This window comes from Coregonus lavaretus (genome assembly GCF_964263955.1).
Source record: "Coregonus lavaretus genome assembly, chromosome: 29".
Lineage (NCBI taxonomy): Eukaryota > Metazoa > Chordata > Actinopteri > Salmoniformes > Salmonidae > Coregonus > Coregonus lavaretus.
Genome location: NC_140016.1, coordinates 19395892 through 19412344, shown reverse-complemented (window position 1 = coordinate 19412344; position 16453 = coordinate 19395892). Strand labels below are relative to the sequence as shown.

General features: G+C 43.1%; 3 protein-coding genes across 3 annotated transcripts; all 3 read left to right on the top strand.

Annotated features, from left to right (window-relative positions):
• Window positions 1–779: 779 nt before the first annotated feature.
• On the top strand, window positions 780–3182 carry LOC311104590 (protocadherin beta-15-like; the record flags this gene model as incomplete). Its single annotated transcript, XM_084146465.1, has 1 exon — window positions 780–3182. One exon carries the CDS (start codon window positions 780–782, stop codon window positions 3180–3182), a length of 2403 nt encoding a protein of 800 aa, XP_084002591.1.
• A 1212-nt stretch (window positions 3183–4394) lies between these two features.
• Window positions 4395–7091, top strand: LOC311105121 (protocadherin beta-15-like; the record flags this gene model as incomplete). Its single annotated transcript, XM_084147144.1, has 2 exons — window positions 4395–4884; window positions 5155–7091. The coding sequence occupies 2 exons, from the start codon at window positions 4395–4397 to the stop codon at window positions 7089–7091; spliced, it is 2427 nt and encodes an 808-aa protein (XP_084003270.1).
• A 6048-nt stretch (window positions 7092–13139) lies between these two features.
• LOC311105119 (protocadherin beta-16-like) lies at window positions 13140–15551 on the top strand (the record flags this gene model as incomplete). Its single annotated transcript, XM_084147142.1, has 1 exon — window positions 13140–15551. One exon carries the CDS (start codon window positions 13140–13142, stop codon window positions 15549–15551), a length of 2412 nt encoding a protein of 803 aa, XP_084003268.1.
• Between the last annotated feature and the right edge of the window lie 902 nt (window positions 15552–16453).

Genomic DNA, 16453 nt, shown 5'->3' with positions numbered 1-16453 from the left:
AATGGAGTGTCTCGGATTAAGTATAGAATCATATAAAATGCTCTGAGACTAGGTTGGGTCTTTAGAATATGTTTCCTATAGCTGCAGTTTCCATTACATGTGTCGCAATGCATTGTTTTGTGACATTGCTTTTGTCGAATAAACCTGGGTCAATGGAAACCTGCCTACAGTTTGACTGTCTTGTCACCGTTTTCGTTTACATTTTAGTAATTTCGCAGACGCTCTTATCCAGAGCTACTAGGACTTGCTCAGGGGCACATTGGCATATTTTTCACCTAGTCAGCTCGGTGATTCGAACCAGATGTGTAGGCCTAAACTCTTTTGTAATATCTCTTTCACCTGAGTATGCAGAGGGTTTTCATACAATGATTTATTTGTTTTGATCTAAGATAGTGCCCTTTCCAATCCGTCTAGTTGGTGATGCTTATTTCAAGAGACTAGGGGTAAAAGTTATTCCCAATAGTTATAAAGCAGCTTCCTTATGAGCATACTTAACTTTTTATGAAATATTTAGAAAAATCTATGTGTAATTTCTAAAGATATACTCAAAGTGTCGCTGTTCACCAGCTATGCTTGGATAAATACAGTTCTCCACCCACTGGTGTTGTCACGACGCTCGGGTGCTCGGGTGCCATTGAGCTGTAGAAAAGATTGGAGACGTTTCAGATTGCGTGCACATTTTGTTATCACCAGTTTCATCAAGCTAAATCTTTTTTTGTGGAATACTGTTTGTTTCTATTTCAAAATCTAACGAAGTTGTTCGACGTTTTTATATAAGGATGGAGCACAAAGGATTCTCGGTTAAGGGCCTGGTCTGCGGCTTTTCATTCTTTCTTCACACGCTGTACTCCGCCTATGGAGACGTGAGCTATTCTTTTCCAGAGGAGATGAAACGCGGTTCAGTTATTGGAAACATAGCCAAGGATCTCGGGCTGCAGGCGAGGAGACTTTCCGTTCGTAAGGCCCGTATTGACACCGAAGGGAACGACAATCGGTACTGTGACGTTAATTTGAGTACCGGAGAGTTGATTGTTGCGGAGAGGATTGACAGAGAGGGGCTTTGTGGCGAAAAGGCTTCATGCGTTTTAAAACAGGAACTTGTGTTAGAGAATCCTTTGGAGCTTCATCGTATCAACCTCCACATCCAAGATATTAATGATAACGACCCACAATTTAACGAGGATATTACAGATATAGAAATAGGAGAATCGGCCGATAAAGGCACTCGTTTCCTATTAGAGGAGGCTCATGACGCGGACATAGGACAGAACTCAGTCCAAAGATACACACTAGAAATGAATGAACATTTCGTATTGACTGCAGATAGTAATATTGTCCAGCTTGTTCTAGAGAAAGAGCTTGATCGTGAACAAAGGCATGATTTGAAGCTGTTGCTTACAGCTGTAGACGGAGGCACTCCGCAGAGATCAGGTACTGTAGTCATACACGTCACTGTACTGGATGCTAATGATAATGTCCCAGTGTTCAGCCAGGAAGTCTTTAAAGCCAGTCTGCCTGAAAACTCTCCTTTAAATACTGTAGTAATTACAGTGAGGGCGATCGATGCAGACGAGGGAGTGAATGGGGAGGTCACGTATGACTTTGGCCATGTTTCAGAAGAAGTAAAGAAAATATTTTCTATCAACCGTAAGACAGGAGAAATTGGTGTTATAGGCACAATTGATTTTGAAGCGGTTTCGTCATTTGAATTGCGTATAAAAGCGAAGGATGGTTTAGGTTTAGCTTCATATGCCAAAGTTATCATAGAAATCACAGATGTTAATGACAACGCCCCTGTGATATATCTAAAATCTCTGACTAACCCCATACCTGAGAACGCGTCACCTGGTACAGAGGTGGGCATCATTAACGTGCAGGATAGAGACTCTGAGAATAACCGACAGGTCCGCTGCTCCATTCAGCAAAACGTTCCTTTTAAGCTGGTGCCATCCATCAAAAACTACTATTCTCTGGTGACCACGGGCGAACTGGACCGGGAACTAGTGTCTGATTACAACATTACAATCACTGCCACCGACGAGGGCTCTCCACCTCTGTCCTCCTCTAAAAGTATTCAGTTATCTGTAGCTGACGTCAACGACAACCCACCTGGGTTTGACAAACAGTCCTATCGCGCCCACGTGACTGAAAATAACATACCCGGGTCCTCCCTGTGTTCTGTTACTGCACGCGACCCAGACTGGAGACAGAACGGAACAGTGATTTATTCTCTCTTACCCGGTGAGGTGAACGGTGTCCCGATGTCCTCGTTCTTATCCGTTAACGGAGACACGGGGGTGATCCACGCTGTGAGGTCGTTTGATTATGAGCAGTTCAGGAGTTTTAAAGTCCACGTGGCGGCCAGAGACAACGGTTCTCCTCCGCTCAGCAGCAATGTCACCGTTAGTGTGTTCATAACGGATGTGAATGACAACTCTCCACAGATACTATACCCCGCCCCGGAGGGGAACTCCTTCATGACCGAGCTGGTCCCCAAAGCTGCGCATCGGGGCTCTCTGGTTTCCAAGGTGATAGCGGTGGACTCGGACTCCGGCCAGAACGCCTGGCTGTCCTATCATATAGTCAAATCCACTGATCCGGGACTTTTCACTATTGGTCTCCACAGCGGAGAGATCAGGACACAGCGGGACATTTCTGAATCTGACAGCATGAAACAGAAACTTATTGTGTCCGTGAAAGATAACGGACAGCCATCTCTCTCTGCCACCTGTACCATGTATTTAGTGATTTCTGATAACTTGGCTGAAGTGCCAGAACTGAAAGATATCTCTTATGATGAGAGCAATTCCAAACTCACCTCTTATCTGATCATCTCGCTGGTGTCCGTCTCCACCTTTTTCCTCACCTTCATTATTGTCATCCTGGCCGTGAGGTTTTGCTGCAGGAGAAAGCCCAGACTGTTGTTTGATGGAACGGTCGCCATTCCCAGCGCATATCTCCCTCCCAACTACGCAGAGGTGGATGGCGCGGGAACTCTCCGCAGTACTTACAATTATGACGCATACCTGACGACGGGTTCGCGCACAAGTGACTTCAAGTTCCTCACATCTTACAATGACAACACACTTCCCGCTGACCAGACTCTGAGAAAAACTCCAAATGACTTTGCTGAAGAACGTGACGATTCTGAGGGGTCCACAGAGGTAGGACTTTACTGTTAATAAAAATCAACTCGATTTGGTTTCATTATGGAATAGATGCTAGATATCTTTTTATCCAGCTAAAATAAATGATTTGAATTTTGATAAATTGATTTTATAATTATTTTTTTTTTGGGGGGGGGGATCCCAATCGCCACGGGTCCACGGGAATAGGCCTACATCAATGCATCTTATCTTTAGGCAACTTGTTTGCTCTCCAGTTCTGATGTAAAGTTTTGGATGATTATTTGAATCCCCTGAAAGTTTTTTGAGTAGTCCAGAGATGATATAAAGATGCGGTTTGATTTGTGATGGGCTATTTACTGTCTGTTTTTGATAGATATGTATTTTCACATTCACACTGGTTGCACAGTTTTGAGATTACAGAAAATGGTTCGATGTTATGAATTTAGCACTGTAGGAATGAAAGCCTATTTGGAATTGGGTTGTAGGTTACTAGAGAAATACTGTCTATGGAGAGCTATTTGGTTATCAGTGAAGCGGTGTGAGAGTATTTGAAGTGCATCAGGAAGCCTCGCTAGGTCGCTATCCATGGTGCTGAAAATACTAAACTCCCCTTTGAAGGCAGCAGGCCGAGGTATTCATCACTGTTTGACTGTCATCACTTTCATTGATTACCATACTCTCTGTTTTTGTGTATTTCACTGATGAGGGTGCTGACTGAAAGAACATCACTAAAATCGGACATTTGCAATGCAGGCCAATATTTTCACGCAAATAGGTTCCCTTTGTAATGTATTTCTTCAACCCAATTAACTCATGAAAGTACGAGGATGGTTTTCATGTCATCATTTATGGTGTGGGGATTTTATGTGAGCTACTGTCGTTTCCTGTGTTTTTCATTAGGGTGAAGATTATTTCAAATAGTAGTCAATCACGCATCCTACTTCTATAACTTCATAAATTATGACAACTTCTCCTAAAATATAGATTTAGAATAATGTGTGAACATGTGTCATTTCTGTTGAGTACTCACAGTGTCGCTGTTCACCAGCTGTGTTTGGATAGATCCAGTTCTCCACCCTCTGCTGTTGCTACAAGGCTCTGGTGTTCGGGTGCCATTAATTAAGATGCGAAAAAGATTGGAGACGGTCAGATAGCGTGAACATTTTGAGGATATCATTTTGATTACACTGAATATTTTTGTGGAATACTATTTGTTTACAGTGTAGTATCTTGGCTACATGGTGTATCAGCGCTTTTGATGCCAGGATGGGGCACAAAGGAATATCGGTGACTGGCCTGGTCTGCGGCATTTCTTTCTTTCTTCTCACGCTGCACTCCGCCTATGGAGACGTGAGCTATTCTTTTCCGGAGGAGATGAAACGCGGATCTGTGATTGGAAATATAGCCAAGGATCTCGGGCTGGAGGCGAGCAGACTGTCCGCTCGTAATGCCCGAATTGATACCGAAGAGAACCGAAAACGTTATTGTGACATTAATCTGAGTGCCGGGGAGTTTATTGTTACCGAAAGGATTGACAGGGAGGAGCTTTGTGGAGAAAAGGTGTCCTGTATTCTTAAGTTTGAGTTAGTCTTAGAGAGTCCTCTGGAGTTGCATCGTATATCACTTCAAATCCAAGATATCAACGACAATACACCTATCTTTCCAAAGGATACAATCAAACTGGAAATAGCAGAATCTGCATTCAAAGGCACTCGCTTTCGTGTGAACGCAGCTCATGACGCAGATAGAGATCCTGGTTCGAATCCAGGCTCTGTCGTAGCCGGCGCGTCCGGGAGACCCATGGGGCGGCGCGCAATTGGCCCAGCGTCGTCCAGGGTAGGGGAGGGAATGTCCGGCAGGGATGTAGCTCAGTTGATAGAGCATGGCGTTTGTAACGCCAGGGTTGTGGGTTCGATTCCCACAGGGGGTAGGAAAAATAAAATAAAAAATGTATGCATTCACTAACTGTAAGTCGCTCTGGATAAGAGCGTCTGCTAAATGACTAAAATGTAAAATGTAAATATAGGACAGAATGCTGTTCAAAGCTACACGTTAAAGAGAAATGATCATTTTGCTTTAAGTGTTCAAACGACTGCTGCTGGTAGTAAATATGGAGAGTTGGTTTTAGATAAAGAGCTAGATCGTGAACAACAGCAGGAGTTAAAATTATTGCTTACAGCTGTAGACGGAGGCACTCCGCAGAGATCAGGTACTGTAGTCATACACGTCACTGTACTGGATGCTAACGATAATGCCCCAGTGTTTAGTCAGGCCGTCTATAAACCCAGTCTGCCTGAAAACTCTCCTTTAGGTACACTAGTTCTTACTGTAAGCAGTACTGATGCAGATGAAGGAGTGAATGGAGAAGTGACATATGAATTTAGTCGAATGTCTGATAAGGCAAGGAAAATGTTTACTTTGAACCACAAAACTGGAGAAATTACAGTAATAGGAGCGTTAGACTATGAAGATGAATGCAAATATGAAATGTTCATAGAAGGAAAAGATGGTTATGGACTTTCCTCAGACACTAAAGTTATAATAGAAATAACTGATGTTAATGACAACGCCCTTGTGATATATCTCAAATCTCTGTTTAGCCCCATACCTGAGAACGCGTCACCTGGTACAGAGGTGGGCATCATTAACGTGCAGGACAGAGACTCTGAGAATAACCGGCAGGTCCGCTGCTCCATTCAGCAAAACGTTCCTTTTAAGCTGGTGCCATCCATCAAAAACTACTATTCTCTGGTAACCACGGGCGAACTGGACCGTGAACTAGTGTCTGATTACAACATTACAATCACTGCCACCGACGAGGGTTCTCCGCCTCTGTCCTCCTCTAAAAGTATGCAGTTATCTGTAGCTGACGTCAACGACAACCCACCTTTGTTTGAGGAACAGTTCTATACCACCCACGTGACTGAAAATAACAAACCTGGTGCCTCCCTGTGTTCCGTTACTGCCCGAGACCCAGACTGGAGACAGAACGGAACAGTGATTTATTCTCTCTTACCTGGTGAGGTGAACGGTGTCCCAGTGTCCTCGTTTTTGTCCATTAACGGAGACACGGGGGTGATCCACGCTGTGAAGTCGTTTGATTATGAGCAGTTCAGTAGTTTTGAAGTCCATGTTCTGGCCAGAGACAACGGTTCTCCTTCGCTCAGCAGCAACGTCACCATCAGTGTGTTCATAACGGATGTGAATGATAACTCTCCTCAGATACTATACCCCGCCCTGGAGGGGAACTCCTTCATGACCGAGCTGGTCCCCAAAGCTACACATGGGGGCTCTCTGGTTTCCAAGGTGATAGCGGTGGACGCGGACTCAGGCCAGAACGCCTGGCTGTCCTATCATGTTTTCAAATCCACTGATCCGGGACTTTTCACTATTGGGCTCCACAGTGGAGAGATCAGGACACAGCGGGACATTTCTGAATCTGACAGCATGAAACAGAACCTTATTGTGTCAGTGAAAGATAACGGACAGCCCTCTCTCTCTGCCACTTGTACCATATATTTAGTGATTTCTGATAACTTGGCTGAAGTGCCAGAACTGAAAGATATCTCTTATGATGAGAGCAATTCCAAACTCACCTTTTATCTGATCATCGCGCTGGTGTCCGTCTCCACCTTTTTCCTCACCTTCATTATTGTCATCCTGGCCATGAGGTTTTGCCTCAGGAGAAAGCCCAGACTGTTGTTTGATGGAGCGGTCGCCATCCCCAGCGCATATCTCCCTCCCAACTACGCAGAGGTGGATGGCGGGGGAACTCTCCGCAGTACTTACAATTATGACGCGTACCTGACGACGGGTTCGCGCACAAGTGACTTCAAGTTCGTCAGTTCTTACAATGACAACAAGCTGCACGCTGACCAAACTCTGAGAAAAACTCCAACAGACTTTGCCGAAGAACTTGATGGCTCTGATGGGTCCCCAGAGGTAGGTCGTTACTGTAAATAAAATAAACTACTTTTGGCTTAATATTTTTTGGAATATGGCTATATTTTCATTCAATTACAGCTAAGATGGTTTCCAAAAAAATTAGGATGGAGAAAATCATTCTCCTCATGGGTCCACAGGAATGAATAATTCAGCTTGTCTATTTAGGCATCTTGTTTGTTGTCCAGGTGTGATGTTCTTTGCAACGCATTGGTTGATTATTTAAATCCCCTCTAAGTTAAAGTGAGAAATCCACGGATGCTAATATTATGTTTTGTAGTTTGTGATATGGGATATGTAGCCTACTGTTTGTGATTAGATTTTTCACACACACTCTGCACAGTTTTGAGGTTAATGGAAATGGGTTGATATTTGGCTCTGTTGGAGTGAAGGGATATTTTGCTTGTTTTAGGAATAAGATAAAAACGTTCTTTATATGGAGAGCTATTTATACTCAGTGATGAGAGAAGCGGTGTTAAGTGTCTGACGGGCTGCACCTCGCTGTGTCGCTGTCCATGGTGCTGAAAATGCATACAGTCCCCTTCTATGCCAGTAGGGTTTACTAATTATGGTTGTTGACTGTCATAACTTTCATTCCTTGCCATACTTTCTGTTTTGAGTTTGTTGTGGCTGAATGACCAGCACTATCAATTGCATACATTTGATATTTGAATAGTAGCCTACTGAACCCCCTCTCGCATGTGTTCTATTGGATAATGTATTAATTCCACCTGAGCTTAACTCATATCAAAACAGGATGATTGGCAATAATTAATGTTTTTGTGATTTTTATAATGCCATTTCATGGTCTTCTCTTTGGTTATTCCCAATAGTTTATCAATCAATTCAGCCTAGGTTACTCATAGGCCTAGAACGACTTTTCGTGAAACATATAAAAGAATATCAGGTAATGTGTATAGCCTTATATCTGAAGGGTACTCACTGTGTCGCTGTTCACCAGCTAAGTTTTTATAGATACTGTTCTCCTCACACTGGTGTTGTTATAAGGATTGGGTGTTCGTGTACCATTTAGCTGCGGAAAAGAGTGGACACGGACATACATAGCATGCACATTTTGAGGATACCATTTTGATCAAACTGTATCTTTTTGTGGAATACTATTTGTTTTCATTGCAGTATTTAGACTATATGTTATTTTGACATTTTTAATCCCAGGATGAGTCACAAAGGAATTTCGGTGACAGGTCTGCGGCTTTGTTTTTTTTCTTCTACGGCTGCACTTAGCCTATGGAGACGTGATCTTTTCTTTTCTTGAGGAGATTAAACGCGGATCTGTGATTGGAAATATAGCCAAGGATCTCGGGCTGGAGGCAACAGGAATGTCTGCTCGTAAGGCCCGTATTGACACCGACGGGAACCAAAAGCGTTATTGTGACGTTAATCTGAGTACCGGGGATTTGATTGTTGCAGAAAGGATTGACAGAGATGGTCTTTGTGGCAAGAAGGCTTTGTGCGTTTTAAAACAGGAATTTGTATTGGAGAATCCTTTGGAGTTGTCTTCACGTTCAGGATATTAATGATCATTCTCCACAATTTAAGGAAGAGATTATCAAAATGGAAATAAGAGAATCTGCAGACAAAGGGGCTGGTTTTTCTCTAGACGAGGCCCATGATGCTGACATAGGACAAAATACGGTTCAGAGCTATACACTAGAAAATAATGACCACTTCATATTGAATGTTAATACAAAAAATGGGGGACGCAGGTACGGTGAATTAGTGTTAGACAAGGAGTTAGATCGTGAAAAGGAGCATGAGATAAATCTAATACTAATTGCATCTGATGGAGGCACTCCGAATAAATCTGGTACTGTAGTCATACACGTCACTGTACTGGATGCTAACGATAATTCCCCGGTCTATAAAGCCAGTCTGCCTGAAAACTCTCGGTTAGTGGATACCGTGAGTTCTACGGATGCAGATGAGGGACCCAACGGCAAAGTAACATATGGCTTTGACCATGTTTCAGATGAAAAAAGTAATGTGTTTTCTCTAAACTATAAGACAAGACAAATTAGAGTTGTTGGGTCACTAGATTATGAAGAAGAATGAAATGTAAATCAGTGTGAAGGACAGCTTAGGGTATGCTACGTTGATAGTAGAAATAGCTGATGTTAATGACAACGCCCCTCTGATTTATCTCAAATCTCTGACTAACCCCATACAGTATATATATATATATATATATATATATATATATATATATATATATATATATATATATATATATATATACATACACATACAAATACATATATATACACACATACATACACACATACATACATACATACATACATACATACATACACATAGCCTTAAAAAAAAATCTATTCCCCTTTATTACTTTCCAACCCCATCACCCTTTCCCTACTTGGAGTAAACTAGTGAACAACAATGCTTAGGCCTCTACTTCCAACTTATACTTACTATCTACATTTTATGGACACAGTCATTTTTACAATAATTATATTTTGTTTGTTTTTTCTCCTGAACTTCTTCTACTCTCAACCTCTCCGATCATTTTCATGATGTCCATCCGGTTTGCTTCTATATGCCATATCTTTCTAACTGTGCTCTTTCACAAAACTCCCAACCTACAACCTATATACTTATAATGGACACAGTATGCTTACATTATTAGTTATATTGTTATTGTTTGTTGTTAGTTGTTATTAGTCCCATCCTTCAACTCCATTCAACACCACCCATCTATCTCTTAACACCATCCATATAGGATTTCTATTTGCCATATATTTTTCAACTGTACTGTGATGTTTTACAAAAGTTCTGAACCTTTCTATTCTCATTGTGTCTACAGACTGTGAATTGAAAATAAACATTTTTGCTAAAAGTATTATTATACTGTTGATCGATTAACTATGACTTTTCAGATCACCCAGTAATGCTATCTGCAAGGTTAGCTCCAGGTAAATATTGCAATCATTTAGCCATTCCTGGACCTGTGTCCAAAAACAAGCTACAAACGGACAGTACCCAAACAAATTATCGAATGATTCTATCTCTTCGCAGCTAAATCTGCAGAGCTGGGATGTCACGCTCTGGCTCCGGGACTGTGTATTTTGAGCCAGGGTGTGTTCATTTGGTTGTGTTGTATTTGGTTGTGTTTCATTGTTTGGTTGTGTGACTCCCAATCAGTGGTAACGAGTGTCAGCTGTCGGCTCGTTATCTCTGATTGGGAGCCATATTTAAACTGTCAGTGTTCACCTTAGTGTTGTGGGTTTTTGTTCCTTGTCAGTCATTGTAACGGAGGACTTCACGTTTCGTCATTGTTTGTTGTTTTCGTGTTTAGGCTTTAATTTAATAAAGTCATGTTCACCTTCAACGCTGCGCATTGGTCCTCCTCATTAGACGATCGTGACAGAAAAACCCACCAAGATGGGACCAAGCAGCGTGTCCAGGAGCCGTCGCCAGGGAGATCCCTCACAGATCTCCTTCGCCTCCTGGACTGGGTCAAGCCGAGTGAGGAGGAGAAGGGCTTGACACTATGGCAGAAGGGCGAGAGGCTGGCGAGGGATATGGAGACCTGGTCCACGGGTAGGAGAGACGCCCGAAAATTTTTAGGGGGGGGCTCACGACGTCGGACCAGCAGGAGGCCGCGATAGAGCGGCCCAGTGGGTTGCCGGAGAAGGCCGCCGGGTTACGGGGGCCACTGGTCGAAGAGGGGATGGAGGAAGTAGAGGCACGGCGAGAGGTACTGGCGTGTGTTGCCAGTCCGGTCCGGCCCGTTCCAGATCCCGGTGTAGGACCAGTGGTGTGTGTCCCCAGTACAGTCCGGCCCATCCAAGCTTCCCGCACCAAGCCAGTGGTGTGCGTCGTCAGCCCGGCTCTGCCCGTGCCTGCTCTCCGCATCAAGCCTGTGGTGCGTCTCGTCAGCCCGGCTCTGCCCGTTCCTGCTCTCCGCACCAGGTCTGTGGTGCACGTCGCCAGCCCAGTCCGGCCCATTCCTGCTACTCGCAACAAGCCAAGGGTGCGAGTCGTCAGCCGGATTCAGCCCATTCCTGCTACTCGCACCAAGCCAAGGGTGCGAGTCGTCAGCCGGATTCAGCCCATTCCTGCTACTCGCACCAAGCCAAGGGTGCGAGTCGTCAGCCGGATTCAGCCCATTCCTGCTACTCGCACCAAGCCAAGGGTGCGAGTCGTCAGCCGGATTCAGCCCATTCCTGCTACTCGCACCAAGCCAAGGGTGCGAGTCGTCAGCCGGATTCAGCCCATTCCTGCTACTCGCACCAAGCCAGGGATGCGAGTCTTCAGCCTGGTGAGGCCTGTTCCGGCTCCACGCACCATGCAAAGGGTGCGTATCGTCTGCCAGGTCCGGTCCATTCCTGCCTCACGCGCCAAGCCAGGGGTGCGCGTCGGCAGTCCTGATCCAGCTAACTGGGTCAGATCGGACTGGGGACACTGCGGGGGGATTGTAGTAGGGTGGTGGTCAAGCCCGGAGCCGGAGCCGCCTCCGAGGAGCAATACCCACCCAGCCCTTCCCTATTTGGGGTGTAGGAGCGGTCGGAGTCCGCGCCTTTAGGGGGGGGTACTGTCACGCTCTGGCTCCGGGACTGTGTATTTTGAGCCAGGGTGTGTTCATTTGGTTGTGTTGTATTTGGTTGTGTTTCATTGTTTGGTCGTGTGACTCCCAATCAGTGGTAACGAGTGTCAGCTGTCGGCTCGTTATCTCTGATTGGGAGCCATATTTAAACTGTCAGTGTTCACCTTAGTGTTGTGGGTTTTTGTTCCTTGTCAGTCATTGTAACGGAGGACTTCACGTTTCGTCATTGTTTGTTGTTTTCGTGTTTAGGCTTTAATTTAATAAAGTCATGTTCACCTTCAACGCTGCGCATTGGTCCTCCTCATTAGACGATCGTGACATGGGAAGATTGTATCCCCCATATAAATAACATTCTATTGGTAGCAAGAATTTTATATAATTACTTTTAGACTTTTACTCAAGTAGTATATTACTGGGTGACTTCCACTTTTACTCAAGTCATTTTCTACTAAGGTATCTTTACATTTACTCAAGTATGACAATTGACTACTTTTTCCACCACTTGCTTTAGGTTTATGTTATTTGTAATGTGTTGATGATAATTACTGTCCCCTCACAATTTAGGTGAAAAAATATTGATGCTAATACAGTACGTGGTTTGAGTTGTTATATTGTTAACAAAGGCCTACACGCTGCACGTTTGAGGTAAAAAAAAAAATGGTTAGTAGTTTGGGCTGTTCTAGTGGAGTTCTATTTTGAAAGGGGTTACAAAATATAAATGCAGTTTGTGGAGGGCTACTAAGACAGAGTGATGAGAGAAGCGTTGTGAGTGTCTGAAATGCGGGGGCTTTGGTGTGTCGCTGTCCACCGTGCTGAAATCCTTTTTAAAGCCTTGTGGTTTACTTTTCATCGCTGTTTGACTGTCCTCGCTTACATTCATTCCCATACTCTCAGTTTTCTGTATCGCACTTGATGAGTTTGTGTTAAGTAAAATACCTGTACTATAAATGTAATACTTATAATGCAGACCTGTACATTTTCTTGCAGATGTGTTCCCTTTGGAACGTATTTATTCCACCTAATCTATGTCTTAACTCGTGAAAATAGTCTGAGATGGATTTTAATGCCATGAGTTATGTTTTGGTTTTTTTACTGACGTTTTCTGAGTTTCTAGTTATGGCCATAAGCTTCGGTTGATTTCCCCCAAATAGTTACAGTAATCAATCATGCACTCTACTTATAGGACAATAGATTCATATGACAACTTTTCGTGAAATATAGACTTAGAATGATATTAGTTAACATATGTAATTTCTGTTAAGTACTCAATGTGTCGCTGTTCACCAGCTGTGTTTGAATAATTACAGTTCTCAACCCACTGGTGTTGTTATAAGGCTCGCTGTTCGGGTGTCGTTTAACTGCAGAAAAGATTGGAGGTGGTCAGATCGCTTGTAAATTCGGTGGATATTATTTTCAGCAAACTGAATTTTTTTCTGGAGTATTTCATTAGAATATCTATATGGTTGTCTATTTTTAATCCCAAGATGGGGCACAAAGGAATCTCGGTGACAGGCCTGGTCTGCGGCTTTGCTTTCTTTATTGTAACGCTGCACTCCGCCTATGGAGACCTGAGCTATTCTTTTCCGGAGGAGATGAAACACGGATCTGTTATTGGAAATATAGCCAAAGATCTCGGGCTGGAGGCGAGCAGACTTTCCGCTCGTAAGGCCCGAATTGATACCGAGGGGGAAAATCAACGTTATTGTGACATTAATCTGAGTACCGGAGATTTGATTGTTGCGGACAGGATTGACAGGGAGGAGCTTTGTGGAGAGAAGGTTTTGTGTATGCTTAAATTCGAGTTGGTTCTAGAACGTCCATTGGAGTTGCATCAGATATCGCTCCTTGTTGAGGATGTCAATGATAATTCACCCATTTTCCCGAAAGATACAATCAAATTGGAAATTAGAGAATCGGCAGACAAAGGGGCTCGCTATCGAATTAACGAGGCACATGACGCAGACATAGGACAAAATGCAGTGCAAAGGTATACATTAGAAAGGAATGAACATTTTGTGCTGGCTATTCACGATTACACAGATGGAGGAAAGAACGTCGAGTTGGTTTTAGAGAAAGAACTAGATCGTGAGGAAAAGCAAGAGATGAGTTTACTTATTACAGCTGTAGATGAAGGCACTCCGCAGAGATCAGGTACTGTAGTCATACACGTCACTGTACTGGATGCTAACGATAATACCCCCGTGTTTAGCCAGGCCGTCTATAAAGCCAGTCTGCCTGAAAACTCTCCTTTAAATACTGTAGTGGTTACAGTGAGTGCTACGGATGCAGATGGGGGAATTAATGGGGAGGTTACGTATGAATTCAGTCGCATATCAGACAAAGCAAGAAAAGTGTTTTCTTTGGGTCACAGTACTGGCGAAATTAAGGTGATAGGACCAATAGATTTCGAAGGTGACCCAAAATATGAAATGCGCATTGAGGGTAAAGATGGATATGGTCTTTCATCTGATTCAAAAGTAATTATTGAAATAACTGATGTTAATGACAACGCCCCTGTGATATATCTAAAATCTCTGACTAACCCCATACCTGAGAACGCGTCACCAGGTACAGAGGTGGGCATCATTAACGTGCAGGATAGAGACTCTGAGAATAACCGACAGGTCCGCTGCTCCATTCAGCAAAACGTTCCTTTTAAGCTGGTGCCATCCATCAAAAACTACTATTCTCTGGTAACCACGGGCGAATTGGACCGTGAACTAGTGTCTGATTACAACATTACAATCACTGCTACCGACGAGGGCTCTCCACCTCTGTCCTCCTCTAAAAGTATTCAGTTATCTGTAGCTGATGTCAACGACAACCCACCTGTGTTTGAGGAACAGTCCTATCAAGCCCACGTGACTGAAAATAACAAACCTGGTGCCCCCGTGTGTTCCGTTACTGCACTGGACCCAGACTGGAGACAGAACGGAACAGTGATTTATTCTATTTTACCTGGTGAAGTGAACGGTGTCCCGGTGTCCTCGTTTTTATCCGTTAACGGAGACACGGGGGTGATCCACTCTGTGAGGTCGTTTGATTATGAGCAGTTCAGGAGTTTTAAAGTCCATGTGGCGGCCAGAGACAACGGTTCTCCTCCGCTCAACAGCAATGTCACCGTTAGTGTGTTCATAACGGATGTGAATGACAACTCTCCTCAGATACTATACCCCGCCCCGGAGGGGAACTCCTTCATGACTGAGCTGGTCCCCAAAACTGTGCATGGGGGCTCTCTGGTTTCCAAGGTGATAGCGGTGGACTCGGACTCCGGCCAGAACGCCTGGCTGTCCTATCATATAGTCAAATCCACTGATCCGGGACTTTTCACTATTGGTCTCCACAGTGGAGAGATCAGGACACAGCGGGACATTTCTGAATCTGACAGCATGAAACAGAACCTTATTGTGTCAGTGAAAGATAACGGACAGCCTTCTCTCTCTGCCACCTGTACCATGTATTTAGTGATTTCTGATAACTTGGCTGAAGTGCCAGAACTGAAAGATATCTCTTATGATGAGAGTAATTCCAAACTCACCTCTTATCTGATCATCGCGCTGGTGTCCGTATCCACCTTTTTCCTCACCTTCATTATTGTCATCCTGGCCGTGAGGTTTTGCCGCAGGAGAAAGCCCAGACTGTTGTTTGACGGAGCGGTCGCCATCCCCAGCGCATATCTCCCTCCCAACTACGCAGAGGTGGATGGCGCGGGAACTCTCCGTAGTACTTACAATTATGACGCATACCTGACGACGGGTTCGCGCACAAGTGACTTCAAGTTCCTCACAACTTACAATGACAACACGCTGCATGCGGACCAGACTCTGACAAAAACTCCTACAGACTTTGCTGAAGAATTGGACGATTCCGAGGGGTCACCAGAGGTAGGCCTTTAATGCAAATAATAATAATACATTAGATTTGTTTTTAGGCCTATATGATAGTATTAAGGCTATACTATTATACAATTGCAGCTAATATGCTTTATATAATCACTTTTTTTCTGGAGAAACCACTTTTCGTACTTACCCCATCTTGACTATAAGGCAAGTTCTTTATACTTTCGTTTCATTATATTTTAAATGTTTTAGATGATTATTTCAATTCCGTCGCAATTTACTTGAGAAATCCCGAGGTGCTATATTATACGTGGTTTGCTTGTTGTAATGTGGTATGCTCTTTTTGTGATTGAAAGAATTGGTAGATTTTTCACATAATAGCCTATTCTTCACGGTTTTGTGATTATGGGCACACTGACAATGAATTGCTATTATGTTTTTGTCACTGGAGGAGTGAAAGCCTGTTTGAAAATAGGTTAGAAAAGAGAAATACTGTGTGTTTAGAGTTATTTATTACAAATATTGCAGTATGAAATCTCTTGAGTTGCACCTTCTCGGTTTAAAGAATGTCCAAATAAAAAAAATCCCCCAAAAAACAAACAATACTTATTAACAAGAATAATTTGGCAACTACTGTCTAATAATAATAATAATAATAATAATAATAATAATAATAATAATAATAATAATAATAACAATAACAATGAAATAATAATAATAACAATGAAATAATAATAACACAAATATTAATAGTAGTAATAATAGTAGTAATAATAATAATAAAAACGTACATTATGAGCATAAAATAATGTTGTTGTAGACCTACTAATAAGCCTACAACTAATAACAAATACAACTAACAACGCTGAGTAGGCTGGTGATAATATATATATATACATAATTACAAACATTTTTACATGGTGACGTTTCTACAAGTTAAAAACACAAACAGTTTGTTC